The sequence below is a fragment of the Cervus elaphus genome, chromosome 12 (assembly GCF_910594005.1).
Source record: "Cervus elaphus chromosome 12, mCerEla1.1, whole genome shotgun sequence".
In the NCBI taxonomy this organism is placed as follows: domain Eukaryota; kingdom Metazoa; phylum Chordata; class Mammalia; order Artiodactyla; family Cervidae; genus Cervus; species Cervus elaphus.
In genome coordinates, this window is record NC_057826.1 from 52,789,044 (window position 1) to 52,804,734 (window position 15,691).

The 15,691-nt window shown below is 38.0% G+C and overlaps 1 protein-coding gene across 2 annotated transcripts in view; it reads right to left on the reverse strand.

The window, feature by feature from the left end:
- Positions 1 to 15,595, reverse strand: part of VPS13C (vacuolar protein sorting 13 homolog C) — a 169,771-nt gene extending 154,176 nt beyond the window's left edge. For both annotated transcript variants that reach the window (XM_043919267.1, XM_043919268.1), the window contains exons 1-3: positions 15,376 to 15,595; positions 3,722 to 3,765; positions 3,030 to 3,072 (exon numbers count right to left, since the gene is read on the reverse strand). In XM_043919267.1, the coding sequence (XP_043775202.1) occupies positions 3,030 to 3,072; positions 3,722 to 3,765; positions 15,376 to 15,475 (187 nt within the window). In that variant the 5' untranslated portion in view covers positions 15,476 to 15,595. The remainder of the gene's footprint in view (positions 1 to 3,029; positions 3,073 to 3,721; positions 3,766 to 15,375) is intronic.
- Between the last annotated feature and the right edge of the window lie 96 nt (positions 15,596 to 15,691).

Genomic DNA, 15,691 nt, shown 5'->3' on the forward strand with positions numbered 1-15,691 from the left:
ATGATTACCAGTATTATAAAGTGACAGGCAGTTCAGACTAGCTATATTCCAAATATCTACTTATAAATCACATGAAAGGCAGAACACATCTTCTTCGTTAGAAACAATGGTATTAATATCAAGTCCTTCAGAGGCTGGCCTACAGAAACTTTCTCACCCATAACGTAGATGAACTCCCCTGTGTCACTAAGCCAAGTTTGGAGTCTTATGGGAAAAAGCTATGCAAAGCAGGAGACAGAAGACAAAAAGGGCGTATTTTCAGCTAAAGTTTGAAATGGGCAAAAACCTGTCTTTGGTATCTTTCCAAGCTATTTCTTTCCTCTCTTCCCAATCACTAGTATGCCCTCTTTTCAGGTCTCCAGGCAGCAAATGTCCCAATCTACCCTCAAATGTATCAGAGCAATTCTACCCAAACCTTTTTACCCCTACAGTTTTCCGTGTTCCAAAAGTAAATACCTTCTCTCATCACAATTTAAAAAAATAATGACCCTATAAAAGCTATAGTTCTCTCAGTACTGCTGATCAGATTCTTAAGACAAAAGAATCTGATTCAACTAAGTCATGCTAATATATGAGTGACTTAGTTTAGTTTACACCATCAGAATCACTGGCACTTTTAAATCAAGATGCTGAAAGCTCAAAGAATTGCTGAACCGGATAAGAAGCTGAAGAGGAAATAAAATAATGTAAGGGAAGATATTTTGCTTCACCTGGATGGCTATGGAGGCAAGCCAGTTTGGGCTGGGAATCTCTTACCGAGGTTAAAATCCAGAATTATTTCTCCATCTAGATTTTTACTTTTCTCCAGTTTGTAACCCTGATGAGGTCCTTAAACGGCTCCTACTTCAGAGGAGCCTACAGCTAAGGGCAGTACATTTCTGGGTCATTTCTAAGTCTGTTGATTTTACAGTGAGCACCACTTACATTCATAATAGATAGTGTTTTATTTGTAATTGTCTCATCAACTCCTAAAAATTGATTTGATTGCCTTCGTGGTGAGCATGAGATTGAAAAAGTGGGAAATGCTTCTTTAATATACCAAAAATAAATTATCTGTTCTCTAAGCCTTTTTTCTCTTCTTTTACCATAACTCATTATCCTCCCATCCTTGACTATTCTATATTCCACTGAAATTTCCACTGCCTTCCTTTTATAAATCAGGAAATTTTTTAAATTTTTAAGTAAAAGCAGTATCCACAAACATATCTAGCTCTTAGAAAATCAAAACATCCTTGGTGTACTTAGCCACACTAACTCTACAGGTTAGGTGTAACATTTTAGGCTAACAGTAATTTAATAACTGTTAATTTTAAGCTAACAGTAATATAAGGGCCTGATAAACCTTAAACAGAGATAAGTATAACGAAAATATGCTTTGCATCCTTACATGCAAAGTATCTCTCATAACAGTGAGTAACCTGGAAGAAAGCCATTAAATTCTTATAATACTTTAAAGGCAAAGAAAATAAATTCAGAACCATTGAAAACCTCTTCCAAAATATAAATTTTGTTGTATTAATACAATGAATAACATGTAAGCTATTTAGGCAAATGTAACTCACCCATTAACCTGGATATGAGGCTGCAATATTTTGTGCTAATTTTAGATCTCTCTAGTATCTTTGAGGACAAAGATACCATATTTACCCTTGCTTCTCCCACAGCTACGTATCTCAAAGATAGAAGATTGAATGAATAGCTATAACTTCACTGGAGGATTTCAATTAAGCATACAGGGCTACAACAATACATCCACAACACTGCTAAACAAGGCTCTGTGTAACAGACAAACAAAAAATATAATGCATGCCCTACTGATATTTTCAATCCAAGGGAGTATCTCCTGTTTCAAGAGGAAAAAAAGAAAATTTACATTAAAATGTTTTAATTTATATAAAAGGAACACATATTTATGAAGTAATGCAGATTCACAGAAGTATTCAAGTAATTACTAAAGATGCTAGGACGGTAAAAGACAAAGCCTTCCCTGGATACAAAATAATCAATGAAGAAGGAAAGCGATGTGGTGAAGTAGCAGGGTGACAGGGATGAAAGGAAGGATGGTGGCATAAGTAAAAATTCTAAAGTAAGAACAACTCATCTAGGGTTGCAATTTACAGTTTTTAAAAAGTAAAAACCAGGCAGCATGGACAAGTTGAAAGGACTTGCTATATTAAACTTCCTATTGAAAAATTCCTCCAAGAAAGATGTATGCTTAGTTATGGATGATCTTAGTGTAAGAGTTTGGCTACACAGACTTTCAACTTAACAGAACATATCCTTTATACCACATTGCTGCACAATTTATCAAGTGAAATGGCTGAATAAAACATAAGGGAAATTAGCTATACTTAAATTCTCTTTAGTCAATCCTAAAGAAAATCAACCCTGACTATTCACTGAAAGGACTGATGCTGAAGCTGAAGCTCCAGTACTTTGGCCACCTGATGCAAAGAGCCGACTTGGTAGACCCTGATGCTGGGAAAAACTGAAGGCAAAAGGAGAAGAGGGCGGCAGAGAATGAGATGGTTAGACAGCATCACCAACTCAACAGCCATGATTCTGAGCACACTCTGACAGATAGTGAAGCAAGGGAAGCTTGGGGTCCTGCAGTCCACAGGGTTGCAAAGAATTGGACACAACTCAGCAACTGAACAACAACAAATTCTCCTTACTAGAGTCTGCAAATTATACTACTTTGAAATTAAAAAAAAAAAAATTTGCATATCAACTTTGAAAATGAAGATACTTTTCTTCATTTTGTGGTGGAACCAAAGCCTGAAAAATATCATTGCAGTTCAAATGTCCTTCTAGTTTAGATGGTAGTTTTCTACACTTTGCTCAAAAACTTTCATACATGTACTAGGTATAGTATACATTAGGCTCAGAACTCGGAAAGCTCTAATCAACATAAGCCAAAAACCTATCACATTTTGTTCAGGCTCAGCAAGATGTCTGAGATTAAATAACAGGAAAAATAAAAAACTAAAAGGATGAAGAATAATTCAAATGAAGAGTGAAGTACTTACCAATTTGGCCAGCCTTGACTTTAAAAGGAACATCCAATTCACTCTTCAGAAGGAAGGGAAAAAAAATTAAACAACATCTTAAACTATTAAGTGCCCCCAAATCATCTTTCTAATAATTATTTAAATACATAATTACCTCTAAGGAAAAATAAAGTTTTTACATCTGAGAAACTCATAAAGGATATGTTTCATAGGTGAAAAAATGTTTTTAGTAACTTAAACTTGACTTTAAAGACAGAATTCATAAGAGAAGCAAAATATAAATAAGATCAATAGAAAAAGAGTTTATAGTTAAAGAACATTTCATTTTCTAAGAGATAATATTTCAATCATATGGAAAAAATTTTTTTTCTAAATCTTCAATCTCAGATTTTCCTAGAATAAATCATTAAACGAACAATCACTTCATCAGGTACCCAGTAACCAGGGTTTCAAAGAGCTTATCGAATTAACTGGGTTGTCAACATAGTAAAGAATCCACCTGGAATACAGGATACTCCGGGTTCAATCCCTGGTTTGGAAAGATCCCCTGGAGAAGGGAATGGCTATCCATTCCAGTATTCTTGACTGGAGAATTCCATGGAAAGAAGAGCCTGGTGGGCCACAGTTTATGGTGTTGCAAAGAGTCAGACAAGACTAAGCAACTAACATTTTTACTTTCAACATAGTTTATATTAAAAAAAAAAACTTACCAGAGCATTTTCTTTTATCTGTAGATTATCCAAGGCCACATTACCTTTAAAAAAAAAAAAGACAAAAAATATAAAGTTAATACACCAATTAGTATTAGAATACCCTGTCTTAATGCAATATCAACACTCTGCTAAATGTTAAGAAGTAAGCAAAGCAAACTTCAAGAATTTAAGAAGCTAAGGCACAAAAGAGCTGTTCTATATAGACAAGAAGTATTCGTTATGGCATACTTTAGGTGAGCCCGATGCAAAAGAAATTATAAAATATTTAAACTGGCTAACATTTAAATAGACAATGAGAAAGAAACTGATGCCTTTCAGACTAAAGAACGCAGAACTGAAAATATCTATATATCCATCATTTTGAATGATTAAGCCAAAATCTTAAAAGAAGCAAAGAGGTTACTATTAGAACATATCAATTATCCTGTAACCCAGGATCTTTTCCTTAATCATAGTGTCAGTGAATAATTTCTATAAGAATACAGTGCTGCTCTTTTAAACTTTTAAAACTTCAACACCCTACTTTCCCAGTAATTGTTTATGGTTCTACTAGTCTCTCATTAGCCCAACTTTTTAAAAGTTTATTCAGATATTAAGTTATAAAAATGAAAGCCATAATGACACTATTGCATGACTCAAATTTTTAAACACTGCATCTATATGTTCACACAGAATAAGTAAATATTCTTGTTTACATAAAAATATAAGCCAAAAAAGTTTTCATTTCATGTAAATTCTCTAGAGGTTACTAAAATGCAAGTTCCAACATGAAATACAAGTATAAATTATTCAATCATGCATTTTCTTAATCACTCATGACACTTTTTTTTTTTTTTTCCAAAAAATACTATGCTTCCTACGCTCTCTCGAAACACTTTTCAATCAAGTAGTTTCTTCCTGTTGGTATTCTAAAAAGAATTAAAAAGTATATTCAACTCTATTATGCCACTGTTAAGACAGTCGGTTTCCCCCAGATCTCAGATTTAGTCAAGCAAACATTTATTAAGCACCTACTCTGAGTCAGGTGCTGGAAAGAAAGAGAACAACAGTCCTGCTGGTGAGAAGTTCACAGCCTAGCAGAGGAGAGCAAATTTCTAAAATTTGGGAAATATTCTATTTACATCCCAACAGAATAGTGCATAAAATGCAAGGGAGGAACCACCTAGTTCTGCCAAGGGAGATTAAGAACTTCACACAAAATTTTAGGCTAGAAGACTGAAGAAATATTTACTGGGTAGATAAGAAGAGAGAACAAAGGGCTTCCCTGGTGGTTCCGCGGTAAAGAATCTGCCTGCCAATGTAGGAGACACAGGTTTGATTCCTGGGTCAGGAAGGTCCCCCAGAGTAGGAAAGAGCAATCCACTCCAGTATTCTTGCCTAGGAAATACCATGGACAGAGAAGCCTGGTGGGCTACAGTCCACAGGGCCACATGAGTCGGGCAGACATGACTTAACAACTAAACCACCAAGAAAAGAAGGCAACAGACATCTCTGAGTAAGATATATTTTAGAATGCACATGTGGTTTTTCGCAGCTGGTTGTGGGGATAGGAGATAAAGCCAGAAAGGTTGGCAGCTAAACCACCAAGAAAAGAAGGCAACAGACATCTCTGAGTAAGATATATTTTAGAATGCACATGTGGTTTTTCGCAGCTGGTTGTGGGGATAGGAGATAAAGCCAGAAAGGTTGGCAGGAACTAGGCTAACCAAGAGTCTTCGGAATGAAAACTTCAGACTGGCTACGAGAGAGAGATGAAATATGTACAACAGGGATGACAAAATCTGAGCTAGACCCATTATTCTTTTGTCGTAAGAAGTGAATCTGTCCAAATAATTTAGCCAAAGATACTGCAATATTAGTTATAAAAGCAGAAAGGACTGATGGGAGGGAGGGAAGTTAGAAGGGAGGCCCTAAAGAACTACAAGTCCAGGAAGACAGCATACATCATCATAACCTATAACAGAGCAACAAAACATAGACAGACATGGGAACACGCTCATAAAACAGGTTTAAAATAAGGGTAAAGAATGCCCAGATTGATCTATATATTTACAATTATATATATGCACATATACATAGATAACAACTGTAACACTAGATACCGGAATAATCACAGCTGTTATTGCCATATAATAAAGTTCGTCTTCTTTATAAATGCGTATTGTAAATTTTCTATAATAAACTTAAAAGCTGTAAGAAAAGGAAAGTAGGACGTAAAAGCCTCACAAATGAGAAGAAAATACTACAGCATAATAACAGGAGGAAAATCTCTACAATATACTGAAGAGAAATTGAAACCTGAAGTAGGCAATAACTTCAGGGTCAAAGAGACAGATGAAAAAGTTGTTTTGGGGCTAGAACTGACAAGATGTCATCACTGACCAAACATGACTAATATAGTAGTCATGGAAAACTGACATGTGTTTGAGAATTATGAAAAAAAAATCTTTAAAAAGTATTATATGCATAAAAATTAAATAAAGTGGGAGAATATTCCTGGACTTAATTCTGTCAGATGGCGAATTACAAAAAATTACAATTGGGAATTCTATTTGAGTCAAAAAAAGTGATGTGCACAGAAGCTAGTGCACATGTGAAGCTGTACATACCAGTTTAACAAGACCTAAGACCTCAAGGGAGGCCTGTAAACTTGCTCGTGAATTTTGCTGGTTCCTCCCCTTGATTTTCAACTAGAGAGTCAAGGGTCACCAGGAATGCTCTCAAGTAACCTGCAGTAGATATAAAGCATCTTCTAACAATTGTTAAGGCACTAACATAATATATGTAAAAATATAAGTGCTCTCATAAAAAGAGCACTTTCTACCATAGTGCCACTGTGGTTCTTTAATAAGTGATAGATGCTATTTAAGATGTGAAATAGTAAAGCTGCCAATATGGCTAACAGCGCTGAACAAGTACATTTAGAAAGGCAGATTAGAGAAAGGTAATAGTGTTTATTGCTAGGAGGTAGAATTAAGGATTTTTTAATTCATGTTCTTCAGTATTTTCTAGTTTTTACAATAAACAGATATTACTTTTAAGTTAATACTATTAAATTACAATATGAAATGGGGAAACAAGGTGTAAACTCTAACGTCAATATGACCTTAATACGTTTTATATAAATTCCTCCTATATTTACCATTTACTATCTACAGAAACATTAAAAAAAAGATCTATTTCTACTACTTAAGAGTCTAGCAATCAAATGCATACTTCCTCTCTGGAAAAAAATGTAAATGTTATCTAACAAATAGTAACCATAACAGTGATAATAAGAATGATACACTCTATAAATTATTTGCACTGAAGGAGGAGTCACTACTCCTAACACAAAGAAAAGGGGAGGAACAGCAGCATATTTCTGATTATCACCAGGATGAAAGTGCACTCATTCATTCAGCCGGTAGATGAGTGCCTTATCTAACTAAGGCACTGTGCTCAGAGTGTACTCTTCCACTAAAACGCATGTTTTCTGCAGATACAGAAAGCACACTCCCGCCTAAATATCAGCCACTTTATATTTAACTGACTGCTGAGGAAAAAGTTAAGATTTAGTTTTCCATTTCTATTCAAGATAATATAATTCTATACACATGCAAGTAACTTTAATAGCTATAATCAGATCACCCCGGGCTAAGAACACAGAGGTCACAGGAAGTTCCTGAAAACCTAGAGGAAGGGTAAATATTTGTGTCTAATCTTAACAACACCCCCCCCAAAAAAGGGAGGAAAGAAAGACTAATAATTGGAGATGGATAAACTTAACTCTGCCAGCGAGGAAGGCACTAAAGCCAATCCCACAATCAAGTGTCTTGAATCCCACAAATTTCTAAGGAGACCAAGGTAGAAAGAAGAAAAGAGGTTCTGTGAAATGATTTCCTTCCATGATGGACTGCCAAGTCTGAAGGATGAGAGCAAAAGTTAGTCTGGCTTCAGAAGACAAGGTTTCTGATTTTGACCCTACATGATGAAAGTAAATGATGGCCCACCAGCTACCCAGGCCTCTCAATGCACTCACTATATGATGAAAGAAATGTATGCACTATACGATGAAAGAAATGAAAGTAAATCATGAATAAACAGAAACATTCTGGCTGAGCACACATGACTAGAGTGTCACATATAAACTTTCAAAGCTAATCCTGAAGGATATTTCAAAGAAGCATCTTAAAAGAGTAAATCCTCAATCAAAATTTAACTTAATAATCTTTAAGAATGAACCAGAGGAGAGAAATGAAAGTAAACCCATTAAATTAGCAAATGAAACCAAGCAGGCAGAGTTGGAGCCAGCTCAGAAAAATTTCAAAAGAAAAAGACAAGACTGCTAAATTATAGAAAATAACAAAGTTGGTACATTTGTGAATAAAAATCCAATGCCACTGATAAAATGTGGAGCAAGTTCGCCTCAGTCCAAGAATAGCTTTTAAAACACATGATGGCCTACAAAATAAATGTAAGAAATACAGTGCTGATGGTTAAATACCTCCAGTCAGAAATAATCTGAACTTTCACAGAAGTTTCACTACACTATTCTTCTGGCACTTAACACTCAGGTATATAAATCCCCAACCTGACTTCAAACTCATTGATCCTCCTCATGGCACTCAGCAAACACACTCCGTTAATTAGAATGCCTGTGTGTGTGTTAGTCACTCAGGTGTGTCCGACTCTTTGCAACCCCATGGACTGCAGCCCACCAGGCTCCTCTCTCCATGGGATTTCCCAGGCAAGAACACTGGAGTGGTTGCCATTTGTACTGAAACAGAAATGACTACATTAAGAACATAAATCTTTCTATGTTATTGACAGAAAACACTCTCAGATCTACCACATTACTTGATCCTCACAGCCTCCTGGGTGTAAAAGGAGGCAGGATGTAAAAACAAACCGGGGCTTAGAGGTTAAATGATTGGCCTAAGAACACTATATGAACATAGTAAGTGGTGGAGCCAGGGCTCAAATCTCCTGATGCCCCATGCTGTATTAAAAACATTACACTATCTCCCAAATAGCACAGATACATTAGAGAATCTGATGATAATTCTATCTTCCTTGAAGAAAAAAAAAAAATGCCATATAAGAACTGGACCCCACATTGAGAGGCCTGGATAGCTGGGGGCCATTTTTGGTTTTTGCTTTTTAAAAGAATTTCTTTAGAAACCCAAAACCAAAAAGTGTAACTAAAATCAGTATTACTAGCAAAGACATAACCAGAAAGTAAAGGAAAGTCAAGCTTTATGGTAAGAAAAAGAAATGTGTCTCTGTGGAAAACACAGAAGCAGGAGATAGCATTGCAAAGGGTCATTTCAGTACTTTTTAAAAATCTACATTTTCCCAAAAACAAAAGAAATTCATAAGTTATGATTTAGAGCTTTTTAGGACCATGAAGACCTTAAAACCTAATCTGCTTTCACTTTCTACATGAAGAAATCTTTTAAAGAGACTGGGTGGTTTATGCAAGGTTATACAATTAATACATAGTAGTTTCCCAGGTGGCTCAGTGGTAAAGAACCTGCCCACCAATGCAGGAGATGCCTGCCAAGCAGGAACTGCAGGTTCGATCCCTGGGTCGGGAAGATCCCCTGAAAAGGAAATGGCAACCCACTCCAATATTCCTGCCTGGGAAATACCATGGACAGAGGAGCCTGGCGGGCTACAGTCCAAGGGGTGGCAAAGAGTCGGACATGACTTAGCAACTAAACAGCAACAGTGCTCAGAATAGAATCTATGTCTCCCGACTCCCTGGTCAATGTTCTTAATATAAAACACACAGACGAATACAAAACTGGGATTAAAAACAAAAAATCAACCAATAAATAAAAATGCCCTCAGCCATGAAACTAGCTTTGCATGTTATAAAATGGTGAAAAAAGAATATGTGGTGCTATTCACTTTTTATTTAAGATTCCCTTTGCTTATCTGTAACATAAACTGTCATTATTTATTTGAAAGTATGTATAAATATTCAAACACATTCACTTCCCAAGGACGTGAGCTAAAGTAAGTGAAAGTGTTAGTCACTTATTCAAGTTCAACTCTTTACAATCACAGGGCTCCTCTATCCACAGAATTCTCCAGGCAAGAATACTGGAATGGGTAGCCATTCCCTTCTCCAGGAGATCTTCCCAACCCAGGGATCAAACCTGGGTCTTCTGCATTGCAGGTAGATTGTTTACCATCTGAGCCACCAGGGAAGCCCTAAGCTAAAGTAAATGAATGAACATTTCTAAAATAAATCAAATTATTTTGATAACTATTGCTTTAGTAAAAATACTTTAAAATATTATATCAACTCATTTCAGTTGAATCTAGCTATTTAACCCAAATTACTTCATCTAGAGTCCTTTTAATAGGAGTTCACAGTAACTTTGTCTTGAGAGGGTAAGCTGGGGGAAGGAGAGGAAACAACTGACTCTCACTCTCCCATTTCCCTATTGAAACAGGAAGTCTCAGCAAAGAAAGCTGGAAAGCTGCCATGTCACCACTGAACTTTCTCCTTTTCAAATACATTCCAGGGCTCTCATAAGAGTAAGTAGTGTGGCAGAGCCCCTTCGCAGAATGGTTACCCAAGTACCAACTTCCAGCTCTATTTGTAGAAAGGGGTGAAGTTTTAATTTACCATACTATTCAAATTTGTGGAAAGTTGTTTCAATAAAATTTTAAAGCATTGTTTTTAAATAATGATATTTAAATGCTTAAGTATGTAACGATATTGAACTTTTTTCACATGTAAACACATGTGACAGGGCAAGCTAATGAGAAGTGTGGCTTTCACTAGGCTAAGTGTTGGCTGGGAGGAGAGAAATAAAAAAAATTCCTCAACAGGTTTAGAAATACTGAGATATTGCTATGCTTTATGGGTTAAGGTTAGAAAGAAGCAAAGAGGCCTGTTTTTTCAGGCTGCCCTTCAGCTACCTGTTAAGACAATGTAATATATAGATTTGGATTTGTAAATATCAGCATGAAGCTGGAACTTCATTCTTCCTGTCATACTTCATGACTGTGACTCTGCTCACCAGTAGTGAGTGAAGAACAAAAAGGTAAACATGATTTGACTATCATTTCTCACCATGAACGCAGAACAGGTGGGAGTACTTAACGAAGGAGCACACATGGATCTGGCCTTGTTTAAGTCACGAAAGTTCAAAGCCAGAAGAAACGACCTTGCCTCGCCTTCTCATTTACAGATAAGAAGCTAGTAGTCACTGGGCAGTGACTTGCTAAAAATCAATGAACCAGGCAGTACTGGACATGTAATTAGATCCCACGTTTCCTCCTCCCTTATGCTGCTCAGCTCCAAGAACATCTGGCAGCTGATGGGAAAGGGTCAAGGGTGGAATGAAGGACAATAGCGTAATCAGCACAGGCTTGGCCTTGTTTGCAGAATTAAAACTCTGAGGGCGCTCCACCTGGCTCCTACTTCTGCTGGTGGCCAGAAGGTCACCACAGCCACCTCCTGCATCCAACTCTTCACAGCCTCTATGTATGGTCTACCTATCAAATGGAAGCGAGAGCAGCAGAGTTCTGAATGGAGATTTTCTGATGACTTTTCATGGCAAGTCACCTTGAAAAATCAAACTGAAAAAGGTTCTACATTGCCACAATCCTGCCTAAACCAAATTGCAAAAGATCCAGTGTTTCAACATATCTTCTCAAACATGTTACTCTTAAAAACAATTAAACCCTGGACCTGCCTCAAATAGCTAAAGGCTGTGCAACTTATCTGCTGGTACCAGTGTATGGGGAACAAAAACCTAGATAAGCCTTTCTGCCTGCATAGGCAGCAACATGCCCACCAGGCACTTTTCTGAACCTTTGAAAATCTGACTTACAAAATACACGGCAAGTAGTATAAGTACTATAAGTGTAAGCTCAAATGCAAATAGTTTTTTTTTCTTTTAAGAACAATCTTTGGAAATGTGGTATTAGCTCTACACAAAATTATTACACTGAAGAATGTGAAAACCTTAGAGGTCATACTTATGAAAATATAGGCATAGCTCATTTTACTGCACTTCACTTTACTGAGCTTCATAGATACTGTTTTTTACAAAATTTTTTACAAATTGAAGGTTTGTGGCAACCCTGTCAAGCAAGCCTACCGGTGCCATTTTTCCAACAGTATTTACTCACATTTTGGTAATTTTGGCAATATATCAAATTTTTCAAAAAAAAAATATCAAATTTTTCATTATTATTATATTTGCTATAGTGATCAGTGATTTTTGATGTACCTACTGCAAAAAGATCATGACTCACTGAAAGCTCAGATAATGGGTAGCATTTTTTAGCAATAAAGTATTTTAAATTAAGTATGTACATTTTTTGACATACTGCTATTGTACACTTGAAAGACTACTAATCTTTGTTCCAAACATTAACTTTAATAAGCACTAGAAAACGAGAAAGTTCATGTAACTTGCTTTGATATTCACTTTATTGCAGTGGTCTGGAACCAAACTCTCAATATTTCTCAGGGTATTCGTATAAAATAAAACAAGCAGGCTGGTTTCCATCACTCGGCTGGGTTTGTGTATCATCACCATTACTATCAGTATTAACAATTTAACAATTGTAATTACAAAAACTTTTCACATGATTTACCTTACAAACACAGTGTTATTTCCCCATTTTAAAAGGGAGATAAGAAAACTAAGGCTTAAATAATTAAAATGTTTCTCCTATATCCCACAGCTAGTAAATAAGTTTTCATTTTTCTACCACAACAAGAATTTTTAAAAAATCAGTATGTGTAAATCACTTTTAAAAATATAGAGAACTGCTTGGCATTAAAAAAAAAATCTTTATATGAATAAAAACAGAAGGAGATGACAAAGCTTTCGTGTGTGTGTGTGTGTGTGTGTGTGTGTGTGTGTGTGTGTGTTGCAATTTAAGGCAATATTCAAAATAAACTTTCAGATTCTAGGCCTTCCAATAATTCTCCCCATCCTTCTCACTCTAATTTTTTGTTTATTGTGGATTTCATTGGGAATGCCTATATATGTATGAATATATGCACAGCAAATTTTTCAAATTATATCAACACATCACTTTGATTTCTAAAACTCCTTCCTGATACCATCCAAGCAAAGATTATGCATTTTTACCTACATGATACCAAGTCACTTCTTAAAACTTCTGTTTCTTTCTTAAGTTAAAAATTTCATGAAGCATATAATTCCTCTAAGTACCTTTTAACTTCCTACTAAAACCTATTCAGCACCAGAAGGTCTACTATAAATGCAAAATACAACCTCAATATTCCCCTTAGACTAGGGTTTCTCAACCAACATTTTGGGCTGAGTACAACAGTCCATGGGGTCACAAAGTGTCAGACATGACTTGGCAACTAAACAACAACTTTTTGCTGTGGGGAGCTGTCCTGAGCATTGTAGAACATAACAGTCTTTAGGGGTTCACCCAGGAAATACCAAAAGCACACATCTCCCCACAGCATGACAATCAAAAGTGTCTCAGATATGCAAATATTCTTTTGGAAGCAAAGTCATTCCTGGTTGAAAACCACTGCCATAGATTAATCAAAGAAGTATCAATTTATTCCTTGTTTGGAAAGAATAGTAATCAGCTGTGTGAAATGTTTGCAGATGAAATTATTCCCTTTCTCAACATATGAAAATTTAAGAAAAAAACTGAAAAGGTCAAACTCTATGACTCATAAACCTTATCTGCTAAACCATTTTCAAGTAATTATTATATAAAATTTTAAATTCTTTATAAAGCTTGTCAATGTCAAAGATGTCATAAATATCAGCTGTTTTCTTAATAATAACTTAATAATAATCTCATTTGTTTTACTATAAAAAGTGTAAGATAAATTTATTCAAAGAACAGAAATCACCAACTCACATTTTTGCCTATTTTAATGAGAATTAGCATTATAAACAAAATACTTGAGCAATCGCTGTAAAAGCTCATAACTTATTTCTTTCTTTATGCTTATCACAAAAATAAAAGGCAGCAAAACTTTATACAAGTTTAGCTGTGGTCTGATAAACGTGAATGGACTTCCATCGGGGGCATTTCCTAAAAGAAATGGGTTTATTTCTCAGGGCCTACTATAAAGTGGATGCTGGCCATGGGCATAACGCCCTGAGTACCAAGTCACTTCAGTTGTGTCTGACTCTGTGTGACTCTATGGACTGTAGCCTGCAAGGCTCCTCTGTCCATGGGGTTCTCCAGGCAACAATACTGGCGTGGGTAGCCATTCCTTTCTCCAAAGGATCTTCCCCACCCAGGGATGGAACCTGGGTCTCCCACATCATAGGCCAACTCTTTACCATCTGAGCCACCATGGAAGCTCAAAAAGAAATGGAATAAATTCTAACGGTATATTTTATTTAACCCAATATATTCAAATATTATTCCACGACGTGATCAATATAAAAAACTGCTGCGATATTACACTTTCTCCTACTGAGTATTTTCAAAACTTGCTGTGTACTTTATACATTTGGCACACCTTATTTTGCACTAACTACATTGCAAGTGTTCTCATAGTGGCTACACTATAGGACAGCTGGAACGACTTACTGACTGAATTAAAAGCAGATACATTCATTCGGCATCACCGACTCAATGTACATGAGTCTGAGTAAACTCCGGGAGTTGGTGATGGACAGGGAGGCCTGACGTGCTGCAGTCCACGGGGTCGCAGAGTCAGACATGACTGAGCGTCTGAACTGAACATCCATTTGAGTACTACTTTAGATATCCCTTCAAAGCTGACAAAATTCCCAAAACTCTTCTGTAGAGTAAGGAAGTATCCCCAGTGTCCCCAGAGCTTTTCAGGTAATTGGTGCAAATAAGCTTTCTGAAGATGGAGAAGCACACTCATCTACTTCTATACACGACCTCTAGGCTAGAAGCGCTGGTGTCAAATCAGTGTGCAACCAAGCAGCACCTAATTAACGATGATGTAGGTCGTGGCTTGAATTTCTCTGTTGCTCCAAAAACAAAATTGAAACTCCTCTTCTTAAGAGGAAAATCAATCCTAAGGGAAGTAGTCACTTTCTCAGTAGCTGAGAGTATTACGAGTTAAGAATTTCTACCGACGAGCCTCTCCTAACGATCTTCCCCTACTTGCCAATCGTTTCCCAAACCCTTTAGAGAAAAGCCAGTTCCTGACAGCTATCAATTGCCAGAAAAGATAACTGCGAAACACAATTTCCTGTTTCTCCTTCCTTGATGCCACTTTGGGCGTGTTGGGACCACGCAGCCAGCCTCGCTCCACCTGGAGTGAGAACAGGGAGGGTTCTGTGGAGTCCAAGGGGCCAGGCCGAGGGCAGGCTGAGGTCCCCCAACGTGGGCAGGTGGGACCGGGCAGGGACTTCGGACTCAGGGACAGGGAAGCTGGGAATCTCCGCGGGGCGGGCGCGATCCAACCGAGCCTCTCCAGCCCCTGCGAGCGCCCAGGACCCGGTGGCGGTGGAGGCGGGCACAGGCCTCCCCACGCCCCGCACCTGCGGCCCCGGGAGGGGGCCCCACCGAGCGCCCTCCCCCGAGGCGGAGCCTCAGACGGCAAAAGGAACTCGGCCCGGGCTGGAACCAGGAGGGGAGCAGCCTGAGCTGGGGCCCCTCTGCCAGTTTCTGCAACCCCCAGCAACTCGCGGCCGCGCCCTCTCGCTTACCGCCCCAGATCCCCAGCTTCAGCTGGGACTTGTTCAGGTTCTCAACGTAGTCCCCCAGAAAGCGGTTCAGCAGGTCCGCGACCACCGATTCCAGCACCATGGTGGGAGCCAGGCGCAGAAGAGGGAGGAGCCGGAACCGACCGGCGCAGCTGAGGGCGGCGACCAGAGCTGCGAATGACAGCCCCCCTGGGCGCCGACCCGCCCCGGCGCCGCGCTGCACCGCGCGTGATCCGGATGTGCGCAGGCGCGCCACAGCCGCCGCCGCTGTTGTTGCCGCCGCCCGGAGCTGGAGCTTCGGGGGCGCGGCGCAAACTCG